The sequence below is a fragment of the Corella eumyota genome, chromosome 6 (assembly GCF_963082875.1).
Source record: "Corella eumyota chromosome 6, kaCorEumy4.1, whole genome shotgun sequence".
NCBI classification, from domain to species: domain Eukaryota; kingdom Metazoa; phylum Chordata; class Ascidiacea; order Phlebobranchia; family Corellidae; genus Corella; species Corella eumyota.
The window spans coordinates 12,746,936-12,772,204 of NC_137495.1; the positions used below are offsets into that span (position 1 = coordinate 12,746,936).

Sequence of the window (25,269 nt, forward strand, 5' to 3'; positions counted from 1 at the left end):
AAACCACAACCTCTTATAACCCAATGTGTTTGCCACTATTAAGAAAGTTGAAAATTATTCAAATAGTGTAAAAAAACAGTCAATCACACCAGCTACAAATTTAAAATATTATTATTTAAGTTTCTTTATTCAAATAGAAATATAACATAAATAAATGACATTCACATTAAACTTAATAATTATTATCCAATCTAAAGTTATGCCCATTTAACTTTGAACCACATTACTCTAAAGCCCATAAATATGATAATTTAAAATAATGATAAAAACTGTTTTAAGGCAAAAATGACTGAGTATAAACTTAAATTTGCTTATGATTGATTTTAACATTGGCCAAAGGTCCCTTGTTACAGAAAACAAGTGAATAATATGACATATACAACTTATGCATGCTATGTTAAATATATCGTTAAATATATTTTAAGTAATTAACACTTTGGTCATTAAATCACAAGCAATAAAGGCATCAGCGTTTAGTTTGTTTAATTTCCTTTGTTGTAGTTTGAGTTTCTTAAAAATTAGCGCCATATTAATTTACACATTTAAATTATAGGTTCCACTTTTAGTGAAAATGTACGGCCGAGATCCTATGCTTTCAATCAGGTTTTAACTTTAAAGTTATTAATAAAATGTTGTTATATTTATGTTAGAGGATGGAGTTTAAAGATTGTTTAAATATTTACTTTTAAAGATTGTTTAATTATCTAAACTTTGAATTTATAAAGTTTAATATTTTTAAATAGTTAAGTTTAATAATAAATTAAATTAACTTTTAAATCATTTTTGTTTTAAAGGAATATTCTGGAAAATCACGAACCCTGGCGAAAACTTACAAAAAAGAGTTTCCAGTACCAAGAAGAAGGCAGAATGAGCGTAAGTTTAAGCAATTATCCAAACAAATTTATTTTTATTGTATGAGCTTATACTTTGGCATTTTCCATCTTTAATATAACATAGCACTGTATTTTAACTTGATATTATTTACATTAAAGGTTCTGCTTCAAATGAAAATGTACAGCTGAGATCATCTGCTTCAAATCAGGTTTTAACTTTAAAATTGTTCTTAAGATTTTGGGATATATACTCTAAAGAATAAAAATTAAACACTGATATTGATTGGGTCATAAGATCTTGTTCAACAATAAATATGACTGGTAATCATTAGAAATGTTAGTAGTTACCAAAGTTTAAATGTTTTTAAAGGAGCAACCTGAAGAATCACAAACTTTAGATCCACATGAGGTTGATCCAGAACCAAGAAGAAGACAAAATGAAGGTAAGTTTAAATCTTGTTTATAATATGGAAGTGTTTTTGGTATATGTTTATCTTTGATATAAGTAGACTGACATCACAGTCTAATCTTGCATCGGATGTAAATGTCTTTATTAAGTTTGTCATCAACAAAATAACACTTTAAGATAGATGCAGTTGGTATTAAACCTTAAACCTTGTGCGGTAATACCTAATAATGTAACCGCTGGTTATATCACTGTTTGATTTTTACTGTTTACATGTCGAAGTGTTATTGAATAAGATGCTACAAGCAATTCTTTTCTATATTCAAAATTAAGTTTTTTTGCTTATATTTTACAAAAACAATCTTATCCAAATAGAATCAAAAAACAAAAATATGTTGAAATAAAACTTAACATAACACTTAAGATCTCATTACAACTGCGCCACTTACATAAAAGTGACGAAACTTAAAATAAAGATAACAAACAAGTAAAGGTGGAAACATGTCATCGCTGTAATAGATAACAACGGTCTATATTTGTTACAATACTTATTTCTGCTAAACTAAAAAATTAATTAGCTGTTTATTATAACGCAATATTATCTGGTCGCTAAATTTAGTGGAAGTAATATACAATAATAAAAGGGCTTAAGTAAAGAGGATTGAAAATTCTTCTTACCTTGACTTAAAACAATTTATATTTAACCTTAAATATAATATATCTAGTAATTGTTGTTACATAATACCAGCATTTTTACAGGTTTTACTTCAAATGAAAATTTACAGGCCTTTGCTTCAAATCAGGTTTTAAATTGTTGTCAATACAATGTTTAAATATTTACATTAACAAATAAAGTAAAAATATTAAATTGTATTTTTTTAATTGAAGGGACAACTTTTTTTTTAATTTAAATGGTTATCATTAAACCTTTAGGCATTTATGATTGAAACTAAGTTGTAAAATTAAATTTTTTTTTATAATAAGTTTTGTTTAAAGGAACAACCTGAAGAATCAAAAACTTTAGTTAAACTTCCACTTGAGGTTGATCCAGAACCAAAAAGTCAAAATGAGGGTAAATTTAACAAAATATAATCATGTTATTATATGAAAGTGTTTTTAATATTTACTTATTTGCATAATAAGGAGGCTGATTTTTTGAAAAAAAGATTTTAAATATTTACTGACAAAAGTATCTATATAATTAGGCTGTAAATATAAAACTGTCTATATAAGAATAAATTTAGAATTACTTGTACTTTACAGTATTTAAAAAAACTCTCAGACTTTACGGTTCTATATTTTATATTATTGTAATGTAATCCTAGCAGTTAAAATTACTGTATTTTAACACAATATTATTTACAGATATTTTTTCTAATTTTTTTACCTTTAAACAAGTTAGAAGTATAGCCTGACTTAAAATAAGTCGGGCGATCATATGACTTTTTTATTATAAATGCTTAGTCAACTGTTATGGTTCTTACTGAATATTGCATTTTTAATTTATTGTGTTTTACTTAATCTCAGATATTTGTTTGTTATGCAAAGTTTAATGCTGCATTATAAATGTTAAAATACTTTTAAAAGTTACTTTTTTGTTATTTTTTATGCTATCTGGATTTAACTACCAGTTGAATAGAACATCATGAATTTAGTTTTTTCTTTGCTAACTTCCTTTATACTTTAAATTTTTTTTTTAAATGTAACAAAAAAAGTTTAAAAATTGAAATCATACCCTATATTAACATAAGTGTTTACATTAAAGGTTCTACTTCCAGGGAAAGTGTACCACTGAGACCCTCTGCTTTAAATCAGGTTTTAACATTAGGGATATCAATAAAGTTTTATTATAAGTACAATAAATAAAAAAGTTTTAATACTGTTTTTAAAAATTATTGAATTAAATTTTAATTTTACAAAAAAATTTGTTTAAAGGAACAACCTAAAGAATCACAAACTCCAGTAAAACTTTCACATCAGGTTGATCCAGAACCAAGAAAAACACAAAATGAAGGTAAATTTAACAAAATTAAATTATGTTTATTGTATGGGACCCTTGATATTTATATTTATTAATATTTAATACAAGAAGTATATAGCAAACCTGTATCTAACTCATTTTCATTTACAATAAAGGTTCTACTTTAACTGAGAGTGTACAACCGAGATCTTCTGCTTTAAATCAGGTTTAATTATAAAGTTGACAATAAATTTAAGCTTGTTCAAATTGAAAAACACAGTTTTAATATTTTTTTAAAGAAATTTGTCTAATAAAATCAATCTAAACTTCGATATTTGTTTTAAAGGAACATGCTGATAATTCACTAACTGCAGCGAAAACTTACAAAAAGGAGTTTCCAGTACCAAGAAGAAGGCAGAATGAAAGTAAGTTTAAGTAACTTTTACAAACAAAAATGTGGTGGTGTTTGTCTTTGTTATTTTTACTTTTAGTATAGTAAGGCTTTTGTCGCGTTTTTGTCAAAGCAACTTTTGTTACTTGACTTCAATTTAATTTTCCTTTTTTATTTTAGTAAAGTTTATTTTGCTGATTTTTTTAAGAGATTGTGTAGTTGCAGGTTTTTTTAAATTATGTTCGAATTTTTCCAACTTGCACGAGGAAACATTATTTTGAAAATTGGTCGCTTAGTTTTTGAGAATATTGTCAATAGAAAAAGTCCCTGTGCTTGCGAGTCACATGACGCACGACATCATTGTCGTTAGCTCATATGCTGGCAGACATAGAGAATTATTTTTATTTTACCCTTTTAACCCTTTGTTGCACTTTTTGAAATTTTTTTGCGGAAAACAAACTTCGCATGAAATACAAAAATTAGCAATACTATGTAAGACATTTCTTACTTTCAAAGTATTTTAATAAGGTAGGCCGTATTTGAAAAATTCTAACAAGTTAAGGGTATGTTGTTAGTTTTAAAAATTTACCAGTCAGAAACGGTTACAAACACTTACAAAAATACACAAAAACTAAGTGTTATTGAAGCAAAGTTTACCATTAAAACGCGAGCGTAGGGATTTTCTCTATATACAATATTTACCTTTAAATCTCAATATCCTAAAAACAAACTTTATTAACTTTAAAGGTACCAGTTTTAGTGAAAATGTACAGCTGAGATCCTCTGCTTCAAATCAGGTTTTAACTTTAAATTTGTCAAAAAAATAAATATTTACAAAGTTGTGTCATATTTACATTAGAGACACAGTTTAAATATAATTAATTAACTAATTAAAGTTATAAGAGATGTTTCAAAAATTATTTAAGCTCTATTGCAAGAATTGTAAAGTTTTTGAAATAAATGTTTACTTATTTTTAAACATTTTGAAAATTAAATTTATGTTTTCAGCCAACTCCTAAAAAATCCAAATCTTTTGTCGAACGTTTTCGAAAATTTTTTTCAAAACTAACAGAAAAAGGTAAAAGAAAAAAAAATTCTTAGTAAATTTATATGTTATTATTTAATTTGAGGTTTTAATTTTGATAACTTTGTAACAAAACTGAGTAATTTTTATCAGTACAGTTAATATAGAATCTTGGGCGGATTTTTATTTTGTGATGGGCTTTGTTGTATAAACTTTAAAGTAATTTATCTTGATCCAGAACCAAGGCCAGAAAATAAAAGTGAAGCAAAATATTGTAAAATGTTAACAAAGAAGTTAACTACTCTATAATATATACAATATAAATATATGACAATTAATAATTTTTTGTTTTAGATAATTCTTTATGTAAACAACTTTCCATCAAGTGTTTTGAGCAAGCTAGAAATTTTGCCCATGAGTTCTGCTCTCCTGTCCAGTTAGACAAACAATTAGAATTTGTTAAGTTAGAACTTGCTCAATATTCTTCCACTGATATTAAAGATTTAGATTCAGTTGATCACTTTCATACCAGAAAGGAACAATTTGAAAGAATGTCCAAGTTAACTCAACCAGGCTATCACTCTGGTACAAAGATTAAGGTGAATGAGGTATTTGAATTAGCAAAAAGAAATGCTGAAGCAGCAGCTAAACGAAAATTCAATAAAACGACAAAAAATGAAGCTGACCGACTTAAATTAGACAAGGAAAAAAGAGACTTTATTAAAATACATTCTAAAATCGTGGCACTTGTTGGGCACGCAGGGACTGGTAAATCAACTTTTATTAAAATTCTAATTCAGGAAATTTTTTCTAATAATAACAAGTTTCTTCAGAATATAAAATTTATATTCTGCATTATTTTACGATCAGTTGATTTTCGTAGGGAAATGTCGACTTTCAGGTTTCTTGTTGCAAATTCATCTATAGATTGGAATCAACCAGAGTCTACTGATGTAGAATCATTTAATTGCATTAAAAACAGTTCTGACACTATCCTCATCTTTGATGGACTAGATGAAGCTGATAGTACTACCTTAAGGAAAGCACCCAAAAACTTGGTATCTACAAATGGCTCTGCTGAAGATTTTCTAAAAAACATTTTCAATGGAAAGTTATTTCCCAATGCTTATAAGTTTATCACTTCTCGACCAAGGCAAATGTATGAGTGGCATCCTTCTTGCAGACCTATCTTAGTGTTAAAACTACTTGGTTTCAATAAGGAAGCACAAGAAAACATTTGCAGGCAAATATGTGGGGAAAATTCACCTAAAGTCTTAACCTTCTTACAAGATCATCCAGATATTGATGCTTACAATTACGTTCCTGTCAACTGCATTCTATCCATGCACTGCATCAATCAAGCAATTTTGTCTGGTTCAGAGGTTAATCTAAAAACTATGACAAATGTTATGCTTACTTCTTTAAAGCATTATATGAGGTCAGATCATTTTCCTGACAACACAGAAGTTCCTGAGAACGAATTTAAATGTCTAGCTTATCTTGCATGGAATGGGTTTGAGAAGAAAAAAATTATTTTTGATCAAAAAGACATTAAAAAGGCTGGAATTACCGAAAAAATGCTTAAAACCTTTCTTGACACTTTTGTTTATGATTCGTCAAACATGAAAGTCAAGATATTAGAAGGAGACAAGCGAAGCAACTTCAGTCATCTCACCTGGCAAGAACTGTTTGCTGCCATGTATTTATTATTATGGGCAAGTCTGGATGAATTTCAAAAATGTGTTCCACAGTTTTCCACTAGTCGATGGGAAGTAGTCACAAAATTTCTGTTTGGGTTTTACAGTTCCAAGGATTTGTCTGAATTTCAATCTGGTTCTTCAACAGCTTATAATGAGAAACAAGCTGTTCTAGAAACATATGCAAAAGATTTATGTAAAAATGTTAATTCTTCATCAAATATTATTGAACTTAGCAGTTATTTGTATGAATCTGGCATTGATGACCTCAACCAGTCTGTTCTAAGTCTTCTACCTGATCATTTAGAACTTAAGTTTGAGGAATCTTTGTTGCCGAGTGACTACATCCATCTTGGCTACTTGTTTGAACAATTGACCAAACCTCTTTCTTTAAGGATGGAGTTTGAAGAAGGAGTAGGTGACCATTCTCAACTGCCTAGTATCTTTAAAGGTTTAAAAGTGAAGGTAAGCCAAAACATTATTGTTATTTTGAATATGATGCCCAGGTAAATTTACACAGGAAATTTATTTACTAAAGTAGATAAAATTACCAAAAATTATAAATTTGTTTTCAATTATATTTTAATAACTCTATTGATATAATAAAACTTTTTGTTTGAATAAGTTATTTGCAATTTTGTCAAAAGTAAAATGATAACAATGCTCATATTGTTTAACAATGGTTCATTGTTGAGATACAATCCCCTATTTTGTACTTTCCCCAAGTTACATTATTCAATAAATAAAAGATTTTAATAAATTTTGAAAGCAAAACATTCTTTACCTGAATACAAAATAAATTTAAAATAAAAAATAAAAAATGTTCAATAATTAAACTTTAAGTTTAACAAGTAATGTTTCTTTAAAGTAACGGTTAAGTTTGGCACAATAACATGTAGATGAAATGAAATAGATCCAATATGTCTGTTGAATTTTTCTTAATTACTTATTTTAATAACAAGTTGGATTATACAACTTAGTTCTATATTAACGTATATGTTGTTGTTGTTGTTAAATTATATTTAAAATTTTATCAATTTTTGTGGTGTAGTTAGTCTGTCTTAAAGTTTAAACTTTCGTCCAAATATTAAGTTAAATGTTACTAATTACTTATTGAACTTATTTAAAACAAAATTGTCTTAAATATTTTTGTACTCACTGGGTTAATTACAAAGTATTGTTTTATAAATATCTGGGCTTAAACTTATTAAAGTTATCAAAACTAAATTTTAAATTTATTTAAACTAGCTTTAAAGAAGAATTAAAATGTTGGTAATTATTATTTTAATTCAAAATGCTCATAATTACTATTTTATAAAGAATATATTTTTTAAAACTTTTTTTAGTTAATTAAATTAAAGTAATCTTTAAATTAAGTAAAATATAAATTTTGTTTTAGATAAAGTGGGACTTATCAGAGAACTATGTTAGTGATGGAACTGCAACATTACTGGGTGAGGTTATTGACAAGTTTGAGGAACTTAATATTAATTATTGTCACATCACAAAAGTTGGTGGATTGGCCATTGCTAGAAGTTGTTTAAAACTAACACATCCTGTAAGTATATTACTTTATTGCTTGGTATTTAAAGATTAATTATTTAAACAAGCACTAGATTTAAATAACAATTATTATTAAAATTACTTTATGTAACAACAAAACTTTTTTATTTAGTTTATAAAAATATAAACACAATTTTATTTCTATTTTTATAACAAGAAGTAGAAAAGATTACAATGCCCATTAACTTTAATAATGGGTCATTGTTAAGTTACAATTTATTGTATTAAATTTAAATAAAATTATTTTTTGTATTTCCTCAGCATTAAATTATTTAAAAATTAAAAGTTTTAAAGAAATATTTAAAACAAAATTACTTTATAAACTTTTAGAGAATTTTCAACTTAAAATAAACAAAAATAATTAAGTTTAACAATTAATACATTTTTTTTAGTGACATTAAACAAATTCAGTTTTAAACATTTAAATATTTTGGCTCATTTATTAAAAAACAATTTATAAATTAACAGTAAAATTTTATTAAAACAATAAGTGTGGAGTTATTAAAGTCGAGTTAGCTTGATCCTCAGTTAACTTTTTATTTTTTTTTGTGTTATTAAAGTCGAGTTAAACTCGGATTAACTAATCCTAGTTTAATTTGCGATATTTGTCGAAAAACTGATTTAAACTGGTTTGAAATCGCTATAGCGAATCAAAACAGCAAACGACAATTTTTGTTGATTTTCGCTGTAACCAAGGACGTTTTGTTTACTTTTTTTGCACGAGATTTAAGTTTTTGTAAATATTAATGCTAAATGTGATTTTGAAGGGTTTTAGTAGAAATTTAACATTTAACTTTCTTTATTAAGTTAAACTTAGTTAAGATTAGTTACTGTTAGTAAACAAAAAACAGAACTTCAGCCTATTCAGGCTTAAGATTACTATTATAAAAAAATGTACGCTATAGAAACTTTTTTTACAAATTGTTCTTGAGTATTTTCAATAGTAATAAACGATTGTTAAGTAATTTTTTGTTAAGATGGATACTTTGGAAATCATTGAAATAACAAATACAAAATACGAAATTCCAAAAAAACGATTAAAAGATATCACAAATCCCCTGGAAAAATATACAGAAAGAGAAATAGTCCAGCGTTACAGATTTAATAAAAATAGCATTTTACAGCTCTATAACATTATTGAAAAAGATTTAAGTTTAAAAATTAGAAGCCATGGTGTTCCAGCATTGTTGCAGCTTTTGGTAACTCTTAGGTATTATGCAACAGAAAATTTGCAACGTAGTGATGGAGACTTAGTTGGGGTACATAAATGCACAGTGTGCCTTATCGTACGTTGGATTTCTAAGTGTATAGCTTCGTACAAACACTTATTTGTAACATTTCCTTATGGATTGGCTCTGCAAACATGCATGGATGATTTCGGGCAAGTTTCAGGGTTTCCCAACGTAGTTGGAGCAATAGATGGCACACATATCCCCATTGTTTCACCTGGTGGTGATTTTCCTGAGGTGTTCAGAAACGGAAAAGGATTTTTTTTTCAGTTAATGTTCAGGCCATCTGTGATGCTCACCGAGTATTTACCAACATTGTTGTGCGTTGGCCAGGATTGACTTATGACTCCCGAATTTTTGAAAATTCTAGAATTCGTGACCATTTTGAAGATTGATTTGTGTCTGGTCTGTTGTTAGGTGACAATGGTTACCCCTGTAAAAATATTTAATGACTCCTTTACTTCATCACTTAACATTACCACAAAAAAGTACAATAAAGCTCACATAAAAACAAGATCAAGGATTGCACAGTCTTTCGGTATTTTAAAACAAAGGTTTTGGGCCCTTACAATTCCACTTCGGACACATCTGGACAATTTAATAATTATAATAGTTCAATAATTATAATAATTATAATAGTTGCAATTAAGTGTGTATTCATAATTTTGCACTAAAAACAAGGAAAGAAGAACTGGCACCTTATGATGCTGAAATCCCAGTTATTGAAACAAATGGAGAAGCTGGTCATTTATTGGTTGGTCAAGCTGTGCGAGACCAAATAATAAATAACTATTTTCAGTAATATTTAAATTTAAGAAGAAATTTTTAGGTTAATATAGTTAGACTGCATAAACATTTTTGTTTATGTGTTTTATGTAATCTTTTTGTAGCTAGGAATAAAATGGATAAAAAAAATTAGAACTCTTAACTACTTCAAAGCGAAGGAGAAGTACTGTTGGAATTGGTAAAATCTTATCCAGTTATAACTTCAAAATTAACAAATTCTTCTACCACAACTGCAAAAAAAGCTTGAGTTGATTTAGCAAAAAAATTTAATTTAATCAATATGTGATGCAATAGAACACCAGAAAATTTACAAAATTCATACAAAAATATTAAAAAGAAAGCCGAATCAGCTAATACATAACAAAAAAGAGAAATTAAAAAAACAGGAGGTGGCCTACCATCTAATCCCATTAGCCCTTTTACACAGAAAGTCATTTGTGAGTAACAATTATATTTTTATGATAAACCAAATAACACACAACGATAAATTTACTACAAACCTGCAAAACTTTGTTTTAAATAATAGCTCTAATTTCCAATGAAATCAATTCACTGCATAACAGTTTTGATGATGATGCCTTGCTGATTCTTGATCTTACTGGTAGCACCCCAGTCATGATCAAATTGTTACTGAATGTTCTTCAAATGGAGACATTTTTATAGCCTGTAAAGAACTACCAGGTTAAATTTTATGTTGTGAATATTATTACCAATGAAGAGTTCTAGTTTAAAAAAGGAGTTACAAATATGTAATTTTAAATTATGTTGTAAAAAAAGTAATACCAGTCTGTTCATAGATGTTGTAGTACAAGAGACACCTGAGGAAAAACAAAAAAAATAGTGTTAATCAAGTACTAAGTAAGTCAATGCAAAAAAATAAATATTGTTGTTCTTTTTAAGTTTATTAATTTTTGTAATGAAATTATTTAAAATAATTTTAAAGAAAAAAAAGTCTTTAGAAAGAAAAAGCGATTCTGGTGATGTAAGGGAGGCAAAAATGTACTAACAAAAAAGTTACTAATAAAGGACCAAGAAATGAAACGTAAAGAACACGATTTAAAAATAAAAGAACTTGAAATAAAAATAGAGCAAACAAAAAATTTAAAAAATTACCGAGCAGCATGTTTAAACAACTTTTATGAAATTTAATAGTTTGCATATTTAATTATTGTATTATTTATGTTTTTGAATTTTGTTACTCAAAAAAATAGGTATCAATAAAATTTAAATAAAAGGGTTTACTTTCCACTTCGCATGAATATAACAAAGCTTTACTAGATTGAAAATATGATACCCTGTCCAAAATAGGTATTTACTGAGAACAAAATGTTTAAAACCATCATCGCGCATTTCCTTGTTTAGCCAAGGCAAGGTGGACAGTTTTTAACTTCAACGACATAAAAGTATTCTCTAAACTTTGTGACCTGCCCATTGTTAGGGATTGACAGGATGTTTGTAATTTCTAATTTTAAATAGCTACAATAAAGGTTAAATATATTGCCCTTGTGACAACTTAATAAATTACTGCTTAAATAGTTAATTATAAATCTTTTAACCAAATTTATTTGGCAGAGCCCATATAAAACTTAGGTTATAATTGACTATACACATTATATATGCATTTAACAGGAGACAAAAATAGGTAAAATACCTTACAATGATATGTCCGGTACATCACTGACGATTTACGAACTGACTAAAGCCATTACAACCAGTACTAACTTACTAATTATACAACTTTGCTTTGCTGTTGTATTGTTTTCAATAAGCTACCTATGAATTACCTATTGACTCTGTCCAAACGATCACAACAACTTTTAGGCCTATCTAGTTTTACTATTGGACTATTGCCGTAATTTTTTTTTGAAAAAGTAGCTAATTAATTTTAATTTAACCTGAGTTTAAACCATCTCAATTGGCAGGTTAATTTTTTAGCGATTTAACTCGACTTTAATCACTCCACCCTAAGTATGATAATAAGTAAATTTTAAGTTTGAATATTTCAGATAAATAACAAGTTATTAAAAATTAAATATTGTTCATTTTTGTGTTACTTTTTTTTAGTTATTATTATCAAAATTTTAATTATTATTATTTTTATAAAGTATTTTGTTAAACAGTTTTTATCCTAGTTATTTTAATTAAAGTAACTTTTATTTAAGTAAATTATAAATTTTATTTTAGATAAAGTTAAACTTATCATATAACGAAATCGGTGATAAAGCTGCAACATTACTGGGTGAGGTTATTGACAAGTTTGAGGAACTTAATATTTGGAGGTGTAACATCACAAAAGTTGGTGGATTGGCCATTGCTAGAGGTTGTTCAAAACTAACAAATACTGTAAGTACTTTACTTTATTGCTTGGTATTTAAAGATTATTTATTTAAACAAGCACTAGATTTAAATAACATTTAATATTAAAATTACTTTATGTAACAACAAAACTTTTTTATTTAGTTTATAGAAATATAAACACAAACTTATTTTCAATTTTATAACAAGAAGTAAAAACGGTCACAATGCCCATTAACTTTAACAATGGGTCATTGTTAAGTTACAATTTATTGTATTATATTTAAATAATATTAAGTTTTGTATTTTTCCTATTTTGAAATAATTAAAATTAATAAAATGGTTATGATTAAATTTCTGGTATAATTTAAGAGTATTGATAAATTTAGTTATTAATATTATTTTTAATTTATGTTAATTAGTAGTTTAAGTTATTTTATTTTAACTTAAAGTTTAACTTCACTTACTAAAATTAACTACAACAATTAAATTTACTGATTCAATAATTATCGGACTAATAGTTGTTTTAAAATTAATTATATGAATTAGAATAATTTTTAAATTAAGTTAAATATAAATTTTGTTTACGATAAAGTTAAACATTTAAAATTAAAATTGATTTGTTTAAACAAAACTTTAATTTTTATTAAATTTATAATTTTGTAAAAAAAGTTAAACAGTCACAATGCCCATTAACATTAACAATGCTCCATTGTTAAGTTACAATCCATTGTATTAATGTTTGCTAAAATAAGTTTTAGTGTTTTTCCAGAATCAAATTATTTGAAAATTAAAAGTTTTAAAAATTAATAAATGCAACATGTAACCTAACCACAAGAACAATTTAAATCTTTAGAACAAAAATGTTTAAATTTAACAATAATTATTTTTTAAAGTTATATCAAACAAATTTAATTTTAAACATTTTTTTAGTGACAATAAACAAATTTAGTTTTAAACATTTAAATATTTTGGCTCATTTATTAAAAAATTATTTATAAATTAACAGTAAAATTTTATTAAAACAATACGGGTGGAGTTATTAAAGTCGAGTTAACTTAATCCCCGATTAACTTTTTATTTTTTTTGTGTTATTAAAGTCGAGTTAAACTTGGATTAACTAATTCTAGTTTAACTTGTGATATTTGTCGAAAAACTGGTTTAAACCGGTTTAAAATCGCTATAGCGAATCAAAACAGCGAACAACAATTTTTGTTGATTTTCGCTGTAACCAAGGACGGTTTGTTCACTTTTTTGCACGAGATTTAAGTTTTTGTAAATAATAAGGCTAAACGTGATTTTGAAGGGTTTTAGTAATAATTTAACATTTAAATTGTTTTATTAAGTTACCCTTAGTTAAGATTAGTTACTGTTTGTTAAGAAAAAACAGAACTTCAGCCTATTCAAGCTTAAAATTACTATTATAAAAATATGTACGCTATAGGACTTTTTTTACAATTTGTTCTTGAATATTGTCAATAGGAATAAACGATTGTTAAGTAATTTTTTATTAAAATGGATACTTTGGAAATCATTGAAATAACAAATACAAATTACGAAATTCCCCAAAAACGATTAAAAGATATCACAAATCCCCTGGAAAAATATACAGAAAGAGAAATAGTCCAGCGTTACAGATTTAATAAAAATAGCATTTTACAGCTTTATCACATTATTGAAAAAGATTTAGGTTTAAAAATTAGAAGCCATGGTGTTCCAGCATTGTTGCAGCTTTCGGTAACCCTTAGGTTTTATGCAACAGAAAATTTACAACGCAGTGATGAAGACTTAGTTGGGGTACATAGATGCACGGTGTGCCTTATCTTACATCGGATTTCTAAGGGATTTCCAATTCCACTTTGAAAATATCTGGACAATTTAATAATTAAAATAGTTGCAATTATGTGTCTTCATAATTTTGCACTAAAAACAAGGCAAGAAGAACTGGCACCTTACGATGCTGAAATCCCAGTAATTGAAACAAACGGAGGAGCTGGTCATTCATTGGCTGGTCAAGCTGTTGGAGACCAAATAATATAGAACTATTTTCAGTAATATTTAAATTTAAGAAGAAATTTTTAGGTTAATATAGTTAGACTTCATAAACATTTTTGTTTATGTGTTTTATGTAATCTTTTTGTAGCTAGGAATAAAATGGATAAAAAAAATTAGAAATTTTAACTACGATCAAAGCGAAGGAGAAGTACTGTTGGAATTGGTAAAATCTTATCCAGTTATAACTTCAAAATTAACAAATTCTTCTACCACAACTGCAAAAAAATGTTTGGGTGGATTTAACAAAAAAATTTAATTTAATTAATATATGATGCAATAGAACACCAGAAAATTTACAAAATTTATACAAAAATGTTAAAAAGAAGCCGAATTAGCTAATACAGAACAAAAAAGAGAAATTAGAAAAACAGGAGGTGGCCTACCACCTAATCCCATTAGCCCTTTTACACAGAAAGTCATTTGTGAGTAACAATTATATTTTTATGATAAACCAAATAATACACAACGATAAATTTACTACAAATCTGCAAAACTTTGTTTTAAATAATAGCTCTAATTGTCAATGAAATCAATTCACTGCATAACAGTTTTGATGATGATGCCTTGCCAATTCTTGATCTTACTGGTAGCACCCCAGTCATGATCAAATTGTTACTGAATGTTCTTCAAATGGAGAAATTTTTATAGCATGTAAAGAATAACCAGGTTAAATTTCATGTTGTGAATATTATTACCAATAAAGAGATCTAGTTTTGAAAAAGGAGTTACAAATATGTAATTTTAAATTATGTTGTAAAAAAGTAATACCAGTCTGTTCATAGATGTTGTAGTACAAGATTCACCTGAGGAAAAACAAAAAAAATAGTGTCGATCAAGTACTAAGTAAGTCAATGCAAAAAAATAAATATTGTTGTTACTTTTAAGTTTATTAATTTTTGTAATGAAGTTATTTAAATAATTTAAAAAAAAAGGTCTTTAAAAAGAAAAAGCGATTCTGGTGATGTAAGGGAGGCAAAAATGTTACTACTTAGGCAGGAAATAGAAAATAAAAAAGAAATTCATATACTAACCAAAAAGTTACTAATAAAGAACCAAGAAATGAAAATAAAAGAACATGATTTAAAAATGAAAGAACTTGAAATAAAAATAGAGCAAACAAAAAATTAAAAAAATTACCGAGCAGCATGTTTAAACAACTTTTATGAAATTTTATAGTTTGCATATTTATTTATTGTATTATTTATGTTTTTATATTTTGTTATTCAAAAAAATAGTTATCTATAAAATTTAAATAAAAAGGTTTACTTTCCACTTCGCATGAATATAATAACAAAGCTTTTCTAGATTGAAAATATGATACCCTGTCCAAAATAGGTATTTACTGAGAACAAAATGCTTAAAACTATCATTGCACATTTCCTTGTTTAGCCAAGCCAGGGTGGACGGTTTTTAACTTCAACGACATAAAAGTATTCTCTAAACTTTGTGACCTGCCCATTGTTAGGGATTGACAGGATGTTTGTAATTTCTAATTTCAATAACTACAATAAAGGTTAAATATATTGCCCCTGTGACAACTTATTAAAATACTGCTTAAATAGTTAATTATAAATCTTTTAACCAAATTTATTTGGTAGAGCCCATATAAAACTTAGGTTGTAACTGACTATACACTTTTTATATGCATTAAACAGGAGACAAAAATAGGTAAAATACCTCACAATGATATGTCTGGTACATCACTGACGATTTACGGACTGACTAAAGTCATTACAACCAGTACTAACTTACTAATTATACAACTTTGCTTTGCTGTTGTATTGTTTTCCATAGGCTACCTATGAATTACCTATTGACTCTGTCCAAACGATCACAACAACTTTAAGGCCAATCTAGTTTTACTATTAGACTATTGCCGTAATTTTCTAAACTACAAACTCAAAATGAAACATTGCTGTTCCAGCAAAGAATGCACCACACATGTTAACAAGTTACCAAACCGATTGACCTAAAAACTAATGAACCATGAAACAACTAAAAATTTATTTTTGATAAAGTAGCTAATTAATTTTAAGTTAATCTGAGTTTAAACTACCTCAATCGGCGAGTTAACGTTTTAGCGATTTAACTCGACTTTAATCACTCCACCCTATGTGTGATAATAAGTAAATTTTAATTAAAGTTTAAATATTTAAGATAAATAACATGTTATTAAATTAAATATTGTTCATTTTTGTGTTACTTCAAAATTTTAATTATTATTATTTTTATAAAGTATTTTGTTAAACTGTTTTTTATCTCAGTTATTTTAATTAAAGTAATCTTTAAATTAAGTAAAATATAAATTTTGTTTTAGATAAAGTTGAACTTATCAAGGAACAAAATCGGTGATGGAACTGCAACATTACTGGGTGAGGTTATTGACAAGTTTGGGGAACTTGATATTAGAGAGTGTCGCATCACAGAAGTTGGTGGATTGGCCATTGCTAGAGGTTGTTCAAAACTAACAAATACTGTGAGTGTATTACTTTATTGCTTGGTATTTAAAGATTTATTATTTAAACAAGCACTAGATTTAAATAACATTTAATATTAAAATTGCTTTATGTAACAACAAAACTTTTTTATTTAGTTTATAAAAATATAAACACAAATTTATTTTCAATTTTATAACAAGAAGTAAAAAAGATCACAATGCCCATTAACTTTAACAATGGTCCATTGTTAAGTTACAATTTGTTGTATTATATTTAAATAAAATTATTTTTTGTATTTTCTAAGAATCAAATTATTTCGTAATTAAAAGTTTTAAAGAAATATCTAAAACAAAATTTTACTTTATTAACTTTTGAAGAATTTTAAACTTAAAATAAACAAAAATAATTAAATTTAACAATTAATACATTATTTTAGTGACATTAAACCAATTCAATTTTAAACATTTAAATATTTTGGCTCATTTATTAAAAAACGATTTATAAATTAACAGTAAAATTTTATTAAAACAATAAGTGTGGAGTTATTAAAGTCGAGTTAACTTAATCTCCGATTAACTTTTTATTTTTTTTGTGTTATTAATGTCGAGTTAAACTCGGATTAACTAATCCTAGTTTTACTTGCGATATTTGTCGAAAAACTGATTTAAACCGGTTTGAAATCGCTATAGCGAATCAAAACAGCGAGCAACAAATTTTTGTTGATTTTCGCTGTAACCAAGGACATTTTGTTTACTTTTTTGCACGAGATTCAAGTTTTTGTAAATAATAAGGCTAAACGTGAATTTGAAGGGTTTTAGTAATAATTTAACATTTAACTTTCTTTATTATGTTAGACTTAGTTAAGATTAGTTACTGTTAGTTAAGAAAAAACAGACCTTCAGCCTATTCAGGCTTAAGATTACTATTATAAAAAAATGAATGCTATAGAAACTTTTTTTACAAATTGTTCTCAAAAATTGTCAATAGGAATAAACGATTGTTAAGTAATTTTTTATTAAAATGGATACTTTGGAAATCATTGAAATAACAAATACAAATTACAAAATTTCCCAAAAACGATTAAAAGATATCACAAATTTCCTGGAAAAATATATAGAAAGAGAAATAGTCCAGCGTTACAGATTTAATAAAAATAGCATTTTACAACTTTATAACATTATTGAAAAAGATTTAGGTTTAAAAATTAGAAGCCATGGTGTTCCAGCATTGTTGCAGCTTTTGGTAACCCTTAGGTTTTATGCAACAGAAAATTTGCAACGTAGTGATGAAGACTTAGTTGGGGTACATAGATGCTTGGTGTGTCTTATCGTACATCGGATTTCTAAGTGTATAGCTTCGCGCAAAGACTTATTTGTAACTTTTCTTAGTGGATTGGCTCTGCAAACATGCATGGATGATTTTGGGCAAGTTTCAGGGTTTCCCAATGTAGGCGGAGCAATAGATGGCACACATATCCCTATTGTTTCACCTGGTGGTGATTCTCCTAAGGTGTTCAGAAACAGAAAAGGTTCAGGGTTTCAGTTAATGTTCAGGCCATCTGTGATGCTCACCGAGTACTTACCAACATTGTTGTGCGTTGGCCAGGATCAACTTATGACTCCTGAATTTTTGAAAAATCAAGAATTCGAGACCATTTTAAAGATTGATTTGTGTCTGGTCTGTTGTTAGGTGACAATGGTTACCCCTGTAAAAATATTTAATGACTCCTTTACTTCATCCCTTAACATTACCACAAAAAAGTACAATAAAGCTCACATAAAAACAAGATCAAGAATTGCACAGTCTTTTTGCATTTTAAAACAAATCTTTCGGGCCCTTACAATTCCACTTCGGACACGTCTGGACAATTTAATAATTATAATAGTTGCAATTATGTGTCTTCATAATTTTTCACTAAAAACAAGGCAAGAGAAACTGGCACCTTATGATGCTGAAATCCCAGTAATTGAAACAAATGGAGGAGCTTGTCATTCATTGGCTGGGTGAGCTGTGCGAGACCAAATAATAAATAAATATTTTCAGTAATATTTAAAGTTAAGAAGAAATTTTTGTGTTAATATAGTTAGACTGCATAAAAATGTTTGTTTATGTGTTTTATGTAATCTTTTTGTAGCTAGGAATAAAATGGATAAAAAAAAATTAGAACTCTTAACTACGATCAAAGCAAAGGAGAACTGTTGGAATTGGTAAAATCTTATCCAGTTATAACTTTAAAATTAACAAATTCTTTTACCACAACTGCAAAAAAAATGTTTGGGTTGATTTAACAAAAAAACCTAATTTAATCAATATATGATGCAATAGAACACCAGAAAATTTACAAAATTTTTACAAAAATATTAAAAAGAAAGCCAAACCAGCTAATACAGAACAAAAAAGAGAAATTAGAAAAACAGGAGGTGGCCTACCACCTAATTCCATTAGCTCTTTTACACAGAAAGTCATTTGTGAGTAACAATTATATTTTTATGATAAACCAAATAATACACAACAATAAATTTACTACAAATCTGCAAAACTTTGTTTTAAATATAGCTTTAATTCCCAATGAAATCAATTCACTGCATAACAGTTTTGATGATAATGCCTTGCTGATTCTTGATCTTACTGGTAGCACCCCAGTCATGATCAAATTGTTACTGAATGTTCTTCAAATGGAGAAATTTTTATAGAATGTAAAGAATAACCAGGTTAAATTTCATGTTGTGAATATTATTACCAATAAAGAGATCTAGTTTTGAGAAAGAAGTCTTTAAAAAGAGAAAGCGATTCTGGTGATGTAAGGGAGGCAAAAATGTTACTACTTAGGCAGGAAATAGAAAATAAAAAAGAAATTCATATACTAATCAAAAAGTTATTAATAAAGAACCAAGAAATAAAAATAAAAGAACATGATTTAAAAATGAAAGAACTTGAAATAAAAATAGAGCAAACAAAAATTTAAAAAATTACCGAGCAGCATGTTAAAACAACTTTTATGAAATTTAATAGTGTGCATATTTATTTATTGTATTATTTATGTTTTTATATTTTGTTACCTAAAAAAAATAGTTATCTATAAAATTTAAATAAAAGGGTTTACTTTCCACTTCGCATGAATATAATACCAAAGCTTTTCTAGATTGTAAATATGATACCCTGTCCAAAATAGGTATTTACCAAAGCAAAATGCTTAAAACCATCATCGTGATTTCCTTGTTTAGCCAAGCCAGGGTGGACGGTTTTTAACTTCAACGACATAAAAGTATTTTCTAAACTTTGTGACCTGCCCATTGTTAGGGATTGACAGGATGTTTATTATTTCTAATTTCAATAACTACAATAAAGGTTAAATATATTGCCCTTGTGACAACTTAATAAAATACTACTTAAATAGTTAATTATAAATCTTATAACTAAATTTATTTGGCAGAGCCCATATAAAACTTAGGTTGTAATTGACTATACACATTATATATGCATTTAACAGGAGACAAAGATAGGTAAAATACCTTACAATGATATGTCCGGTACATCACTGATGATATACGGACTGACTAAAGCCATTACAACCAGTACTAACTTACTAATTATACAACTTTGCTTTGCTGTTATATTGTTTTCCATAAGCTACCTATGAATTACTATTGACTTTGTCCAAACGATCACAACAACTTTTAGGCCAATCTAGTTTTACTATTAGACTATTGCCGTAATTTTTTTTGATAAAGTAGCTAATTAATTTTAAGTTAATCTGAGTTTAAACTACCTTAGTTTGCGGGTTAACTTTTTAGCGATTTAACTCGAGTTTAATTCGCGATTACTGTTAACTCGACTTTAATTACTCTACCCTAAGTGTGATAATAAGTAAATTTTAAGTTTGAATATTTCAAATAAATAACATGTTATTAAAAATTAAATATTGTTCATTTTTGTGTTACTTCAAAATTTTAGTTATTATTATTATTTTTATAAATGTTTTGTTAAACTGTTTTTTATCCTAGTCATTTTAATTAAAGTAATTTTTAATTTATATAAAATATAAATTTTATTTTAGATAAAGTTAAACTTATCATATAACGAAATCGGTGATAAAGCTGCAACATTACTGGGTGAGGTTATTGACAAGTTTGAGGAACTTAATATTAGTGAGTGTAACATCACAGAAGTTGGTGTATTGGCCATTGCTAGAGGTTGTTCAAAACTAACAAATACTGTAAGTACTTTAATTTATTGCTTGGTATTTAAAGATTAATTATTTAAACAAGCACAATATTTAAATAACATTTAATAATAAAATTACTTTATGTAACAACAAAACTTTTTTATTTAGTTTATAGAAATATAAACATAAATTTATTTTCAATTTTATAACAAGAAGTAAAAAAGATTACAATGCCCATTAACTTTAACAATGGTTTATTGTTAAGTTACAATCTATTAATATTTTTTTTAAATTATTTTTGTATTTTTTTATTTTAAAATAATTAAAATCAATAAAATGTTTTTTTATTAAATTTCTGGTATAATTTAAGAAAACTGATGAATTTATTTTATTAATATTATTTTTAATTTATGTTAATTAGTAGTTTACTTTATTTTATTTAAACTTAAAGTATAACTTTATTTACTAAAAATAACTACAACAATTAAATTTACTGATTTAATAACTATCATTTAATAACTATAGTTGTTTTAAATTCATATTTAAATTAAAGTAATTTTTAAATTAAGTAAAATATAAATTTTGTTTAAGATAAAGTTGAACATTTGATATTAAAATTGATTTGTTTAAACAAATCTTTAATTGTTATTAAATTTATAATTTTGTAAAAAAAGTTAAACAGTCACAATGCCCATTAACTTTAACAATGGTCCATTGTTAAGTTACAATCCATTGTATTAATATTTACTAAAATAAGTTTTAGTGTTTTTCCAGAATCAAATTATTTGAAAATTAAAAGTTTAGAAAATTAATAAATGCAACATGTAACCTAACCACAAGAACAATTTAAATCTTTAGAAAATGTTTAAATTTAACAATTATTATTTTTTGAAATTATTTTAAACAAATTCAATTTTCCAATAAAAAAACTTTAAACATTTAAAATATATTTTTTTTAGTTATTAAAAAGCAAATTATAATTTAACAATAAAACTTTATTTAAACTATTGGTGTGCTAATAACAAATTTTAATTAAACTTTAAATGTTTCAGATGCAGAAGTTGGATATTAACGGCAACAATCTTGGAGATGTGTGTGCTGTTGCTTTCTCATCATGCCTCCACAACTTTCAATGCTTACATGTACGGCGTTGTGGTTTTACTGAGGATGGGAAACAACTATTGAGGAAGGCAGGCGAAAAAGTTCCAAATATGAAACTGTAAGTTTTGTTTACTATACAACATTATTTAAACATATTTACTATAGGACAAACATAATTACTATATTTAAATCCCTTTACAAGAATAAACTAAAACTAACTTTTAATAAAAGAGGTTTTTGACACTTTTAAGACTACCTTTTATTTTTGTAGATTAGTTATTAAATATTTTTTTTGTAACATTCTTTTTTTTAAATTTTTTTTTTTTTAGATTGTTGATATTTTTTTAAGACGTACATTTACATTTTACTAGCAAAAAAAATAACTTTAAAACTTAACACAAATAAAAACCTCTAAAGAATGTTATTTTAAATCCCCAAAACACGATATTTTAAACCCCCAAAACACAATATTTTAAACCCCTACAACACAATATTTTAAACCCCTAAAACACAATATTTTAAACCTCTAAAACACGATATTTTAAACCCCCAAAACCCAATATTTTAAACCCCCAAAACACGATATTTTAAACCCCCAAAACACAATATTTAAACCCCTACAACACAATATTTTAAACCCCTAAAACGCGATATTTTAAACCTCTAAAACACAATATTTTAAACCTCTAAAACACAATATTTTAAACCCCCAAAACCCAATATTTTAAACCCCCAAAACCCGATATTTTAAACCCCCAAAACACAATATTTTAAACCCCTAAAACACAATATTTTAAACCCCTAAAACACAATATTTTAAACCCCCAAAACCCATTATTTAAACTCCCAAAACACTATATTTTAAACCCCTAAAACACAATATTTTAAACCCCTAAAACATGACATTAATTCCAGTCTACAATAAAAATATATTTTATTGTTAAATTTTTACTTTTCTTTAATCTGTCAATTTGTTTTATTTAGTTGGATATAATCAACCATCATCCCGCTATAAAGTAACTGAAGCAACATAAAATGTGAGTTTCACCTTACCATAAATAAGAGTGATTTAATATATTGTATTTGTTAAGTATTTGTTAAAGTTATTTTTAAAAATGTTGACAATTTTACCCAATAATTAAATTAGATTTTATTAAAATTACACCAACTTTTATTTAACTAGGTTGTGACCCTGAAATCATGGAAACTTTGTTCATTTTGTTTGAAAAAAAAAACTTTTCTGTGCAAAAAAGTAAATTGTAAGAAAAGTGGAAAAGTTATTTTTAAAGTTATTTTCATTCATTATTTGGTTCTTTAATATTTCTGTGTTGTTTACAACGTGCTTTTTATTGTATAAGTCCTTATTTTAGTTTTTATTAATTCGTTTTACAGTTTTATTTTAAATAATAATTTTCATTCATTATTTGGTCTTTAGTATTTTTATGTTGTAAACAATGTGCTCAGATAAGTGCTAATTTTTACTATATTTGATTTTGTAGAAATATTAGGAATAATTTACTTCTATTGAACTGTTTGTTTATTTAAGTTCAAGATTAATTCCATTGTTAAAAAATGCATTTTAATAAGGAAGTGTGCATGTGCTTTACTAATATGTAGTTTTGTGTAGTTTTTAGTAAGGATCTTTAGGTTTTAATGTTGTTATTTTCTATATATATTAAATGTTGGCAGAAGATTTATTATATTATAAAACTTTTGCTTAAATGACAATATTAGACATTATTTTACTTGTATCTTATTAACCTATAAAAACATTTAACTTCTTTATTGCTTTATATGTGCTACAATAGAGGCATATAGGGCATGGCTTTAAACTTTTTCTTGTATTCAACCAGTTAAAATGAATTTTAAAGATGTATGTCAATTAGTACAAATAATATTTTATTGGAATTTTGAATCTTTTCTATTATTTGGACCCAGGACATTATTTGACTTGCCACCACTGTTGTATGTTAACCTGAATCTTATGTAGTTATTATAGATGTGCTTTGAAGTGCTTGTATGTTTTGCAAATAATAATTCTTCACCGCTTGCCAAACAATTTGTAGAAGCGATTAAAATTCCTAGTTATTCAGCAATATTGTATTTTATTTGTAACGATGCTTATAAGATCATGTTCAAATATCCAGCAATGTTAAATATTATTTAAAGTACTTTACTGGAACAAGTACAATCTTAACAATTCTTCCTTTCCCACAAAAAGACCTAAACCCATACTTGGACAAATAACTTATCAGTAAATTTAAGAAAAGTTGCCCATAAACAATTTGTCTCCTAGTAAGTGTATAGGGTCAACTTTAAAACAAAAAATTTACTGTTTTTTTACAATCCTATAAATTACCTTTACAAGCCTACACCTACACACTTATTTTTAATAATATTTATCTCTTAAAATGTTTTGAGGATAAACAATTATTTGACAACAGATGTTTTAACAAATTGCATAAACACAAAACAGCGTAAACTTTTGCTCGTACAAATTTTGGGATTTTTAGGTTTGCGAAAAATTTACGAAATTGCACGAAATAATAAAAATAGTTTAAAAAGTTGTATTTAAATGATATATTTGGTAGTGGTTGGTGTAGTTGAAAGGTAACCATGTCGTACATGCTTCCCCATCTTACAAACGGCTGGCAAGTCGATCAATCGATCTTAAACGAGCAAGAAAAAGTTGTCGTGATTCGGTTCGGTCACGATTGGGACCCGGCCTGCATGAAAATGGACGAGGTATTTAATGATTTTAAATACAAATAAGTTTATTAATGTTTAAGTTTTGTTACGGCGTCAAAATTTAATATTTTCACGTATTAAGAAAAGATATCTTAGACAAAATTTTAGGTAAACTAGGCATAAGTTTAATATTTTGGATCTCTATTAGTTTCGCTCGCCCTACATAAACAGGGTGTGTAACCCAAATTTGGCACATTTAATTAAACAAAAAGGTTGCATAAATTAAACCCTTACCCTAACCCTCATATATTCAGTTTACCCATTAACACATCTGACTCGTAAAGCGGACTAAGTTATACTCATTAAAACATATTTCAACTAATTTTTAATGTCTGGTTGAACAATTGCCATACTTAGGTTATAACGCCTTGTTAAATTCGGGCGTGCGAAAGTAATAGAGATCCAATATTTTTTGCTGAAAAAGTGAATTTGTGTTATTTTCTTTACTAGACTTGTTTTCTGCGTTTAAAGAAAGTTTAATTAAAATTAATTTATTAAAGAAAATTAAGTTTCTATAGAATAATATGCTGTGTAGTGTTAAGGTCCCATAATTTTAAAACAAAACTAAAAAAGAAAAT

General features: G+C 26.5%; 1 protein-coding gene across 1 annotated transcript; it reads left to right on the forward strand.

Moving 5' to 3' along the window:
* Positions 1–3,549: 3,549 nt before the first annotated feature.
* On the forward strand, positions 3,550–23,985 carry LOC145755004 (NACHT, LRR and PYD domains-containing protein 12-like). The gene is made up of 11 exons (XM_082571198.1): positions 3,550–3,624; positions 4,338–4,387; positions 4,599–4,668; positions 4,969–6,776; positions 7,711–7,869; positions 12,074–12,232; positions 16,557–16,715; positions 20,735–20,893; positions 21,895–22,061; positions 22,928–22,980; positions 23,127–23,985. The coding sequence occupies exons 4-10, from the start codon at positions 5,166–5,168 to the stop codon at positions 22,935–22,937; spliced, it is 2,424 nt and encodes an 807-aa protein (XP_082427324.1). The 5' UTR covers positions 3,550–3,624; positions 4,338–4,387; positions 4,599–4,668; positions 4,969–5,165; the 3' UTR covers positions 22,938–22,980; positions 23,127–23,985.
* The last annotated feature ends 1,284 nt before the right edge of the window (positions 23,986–25,269 follow it).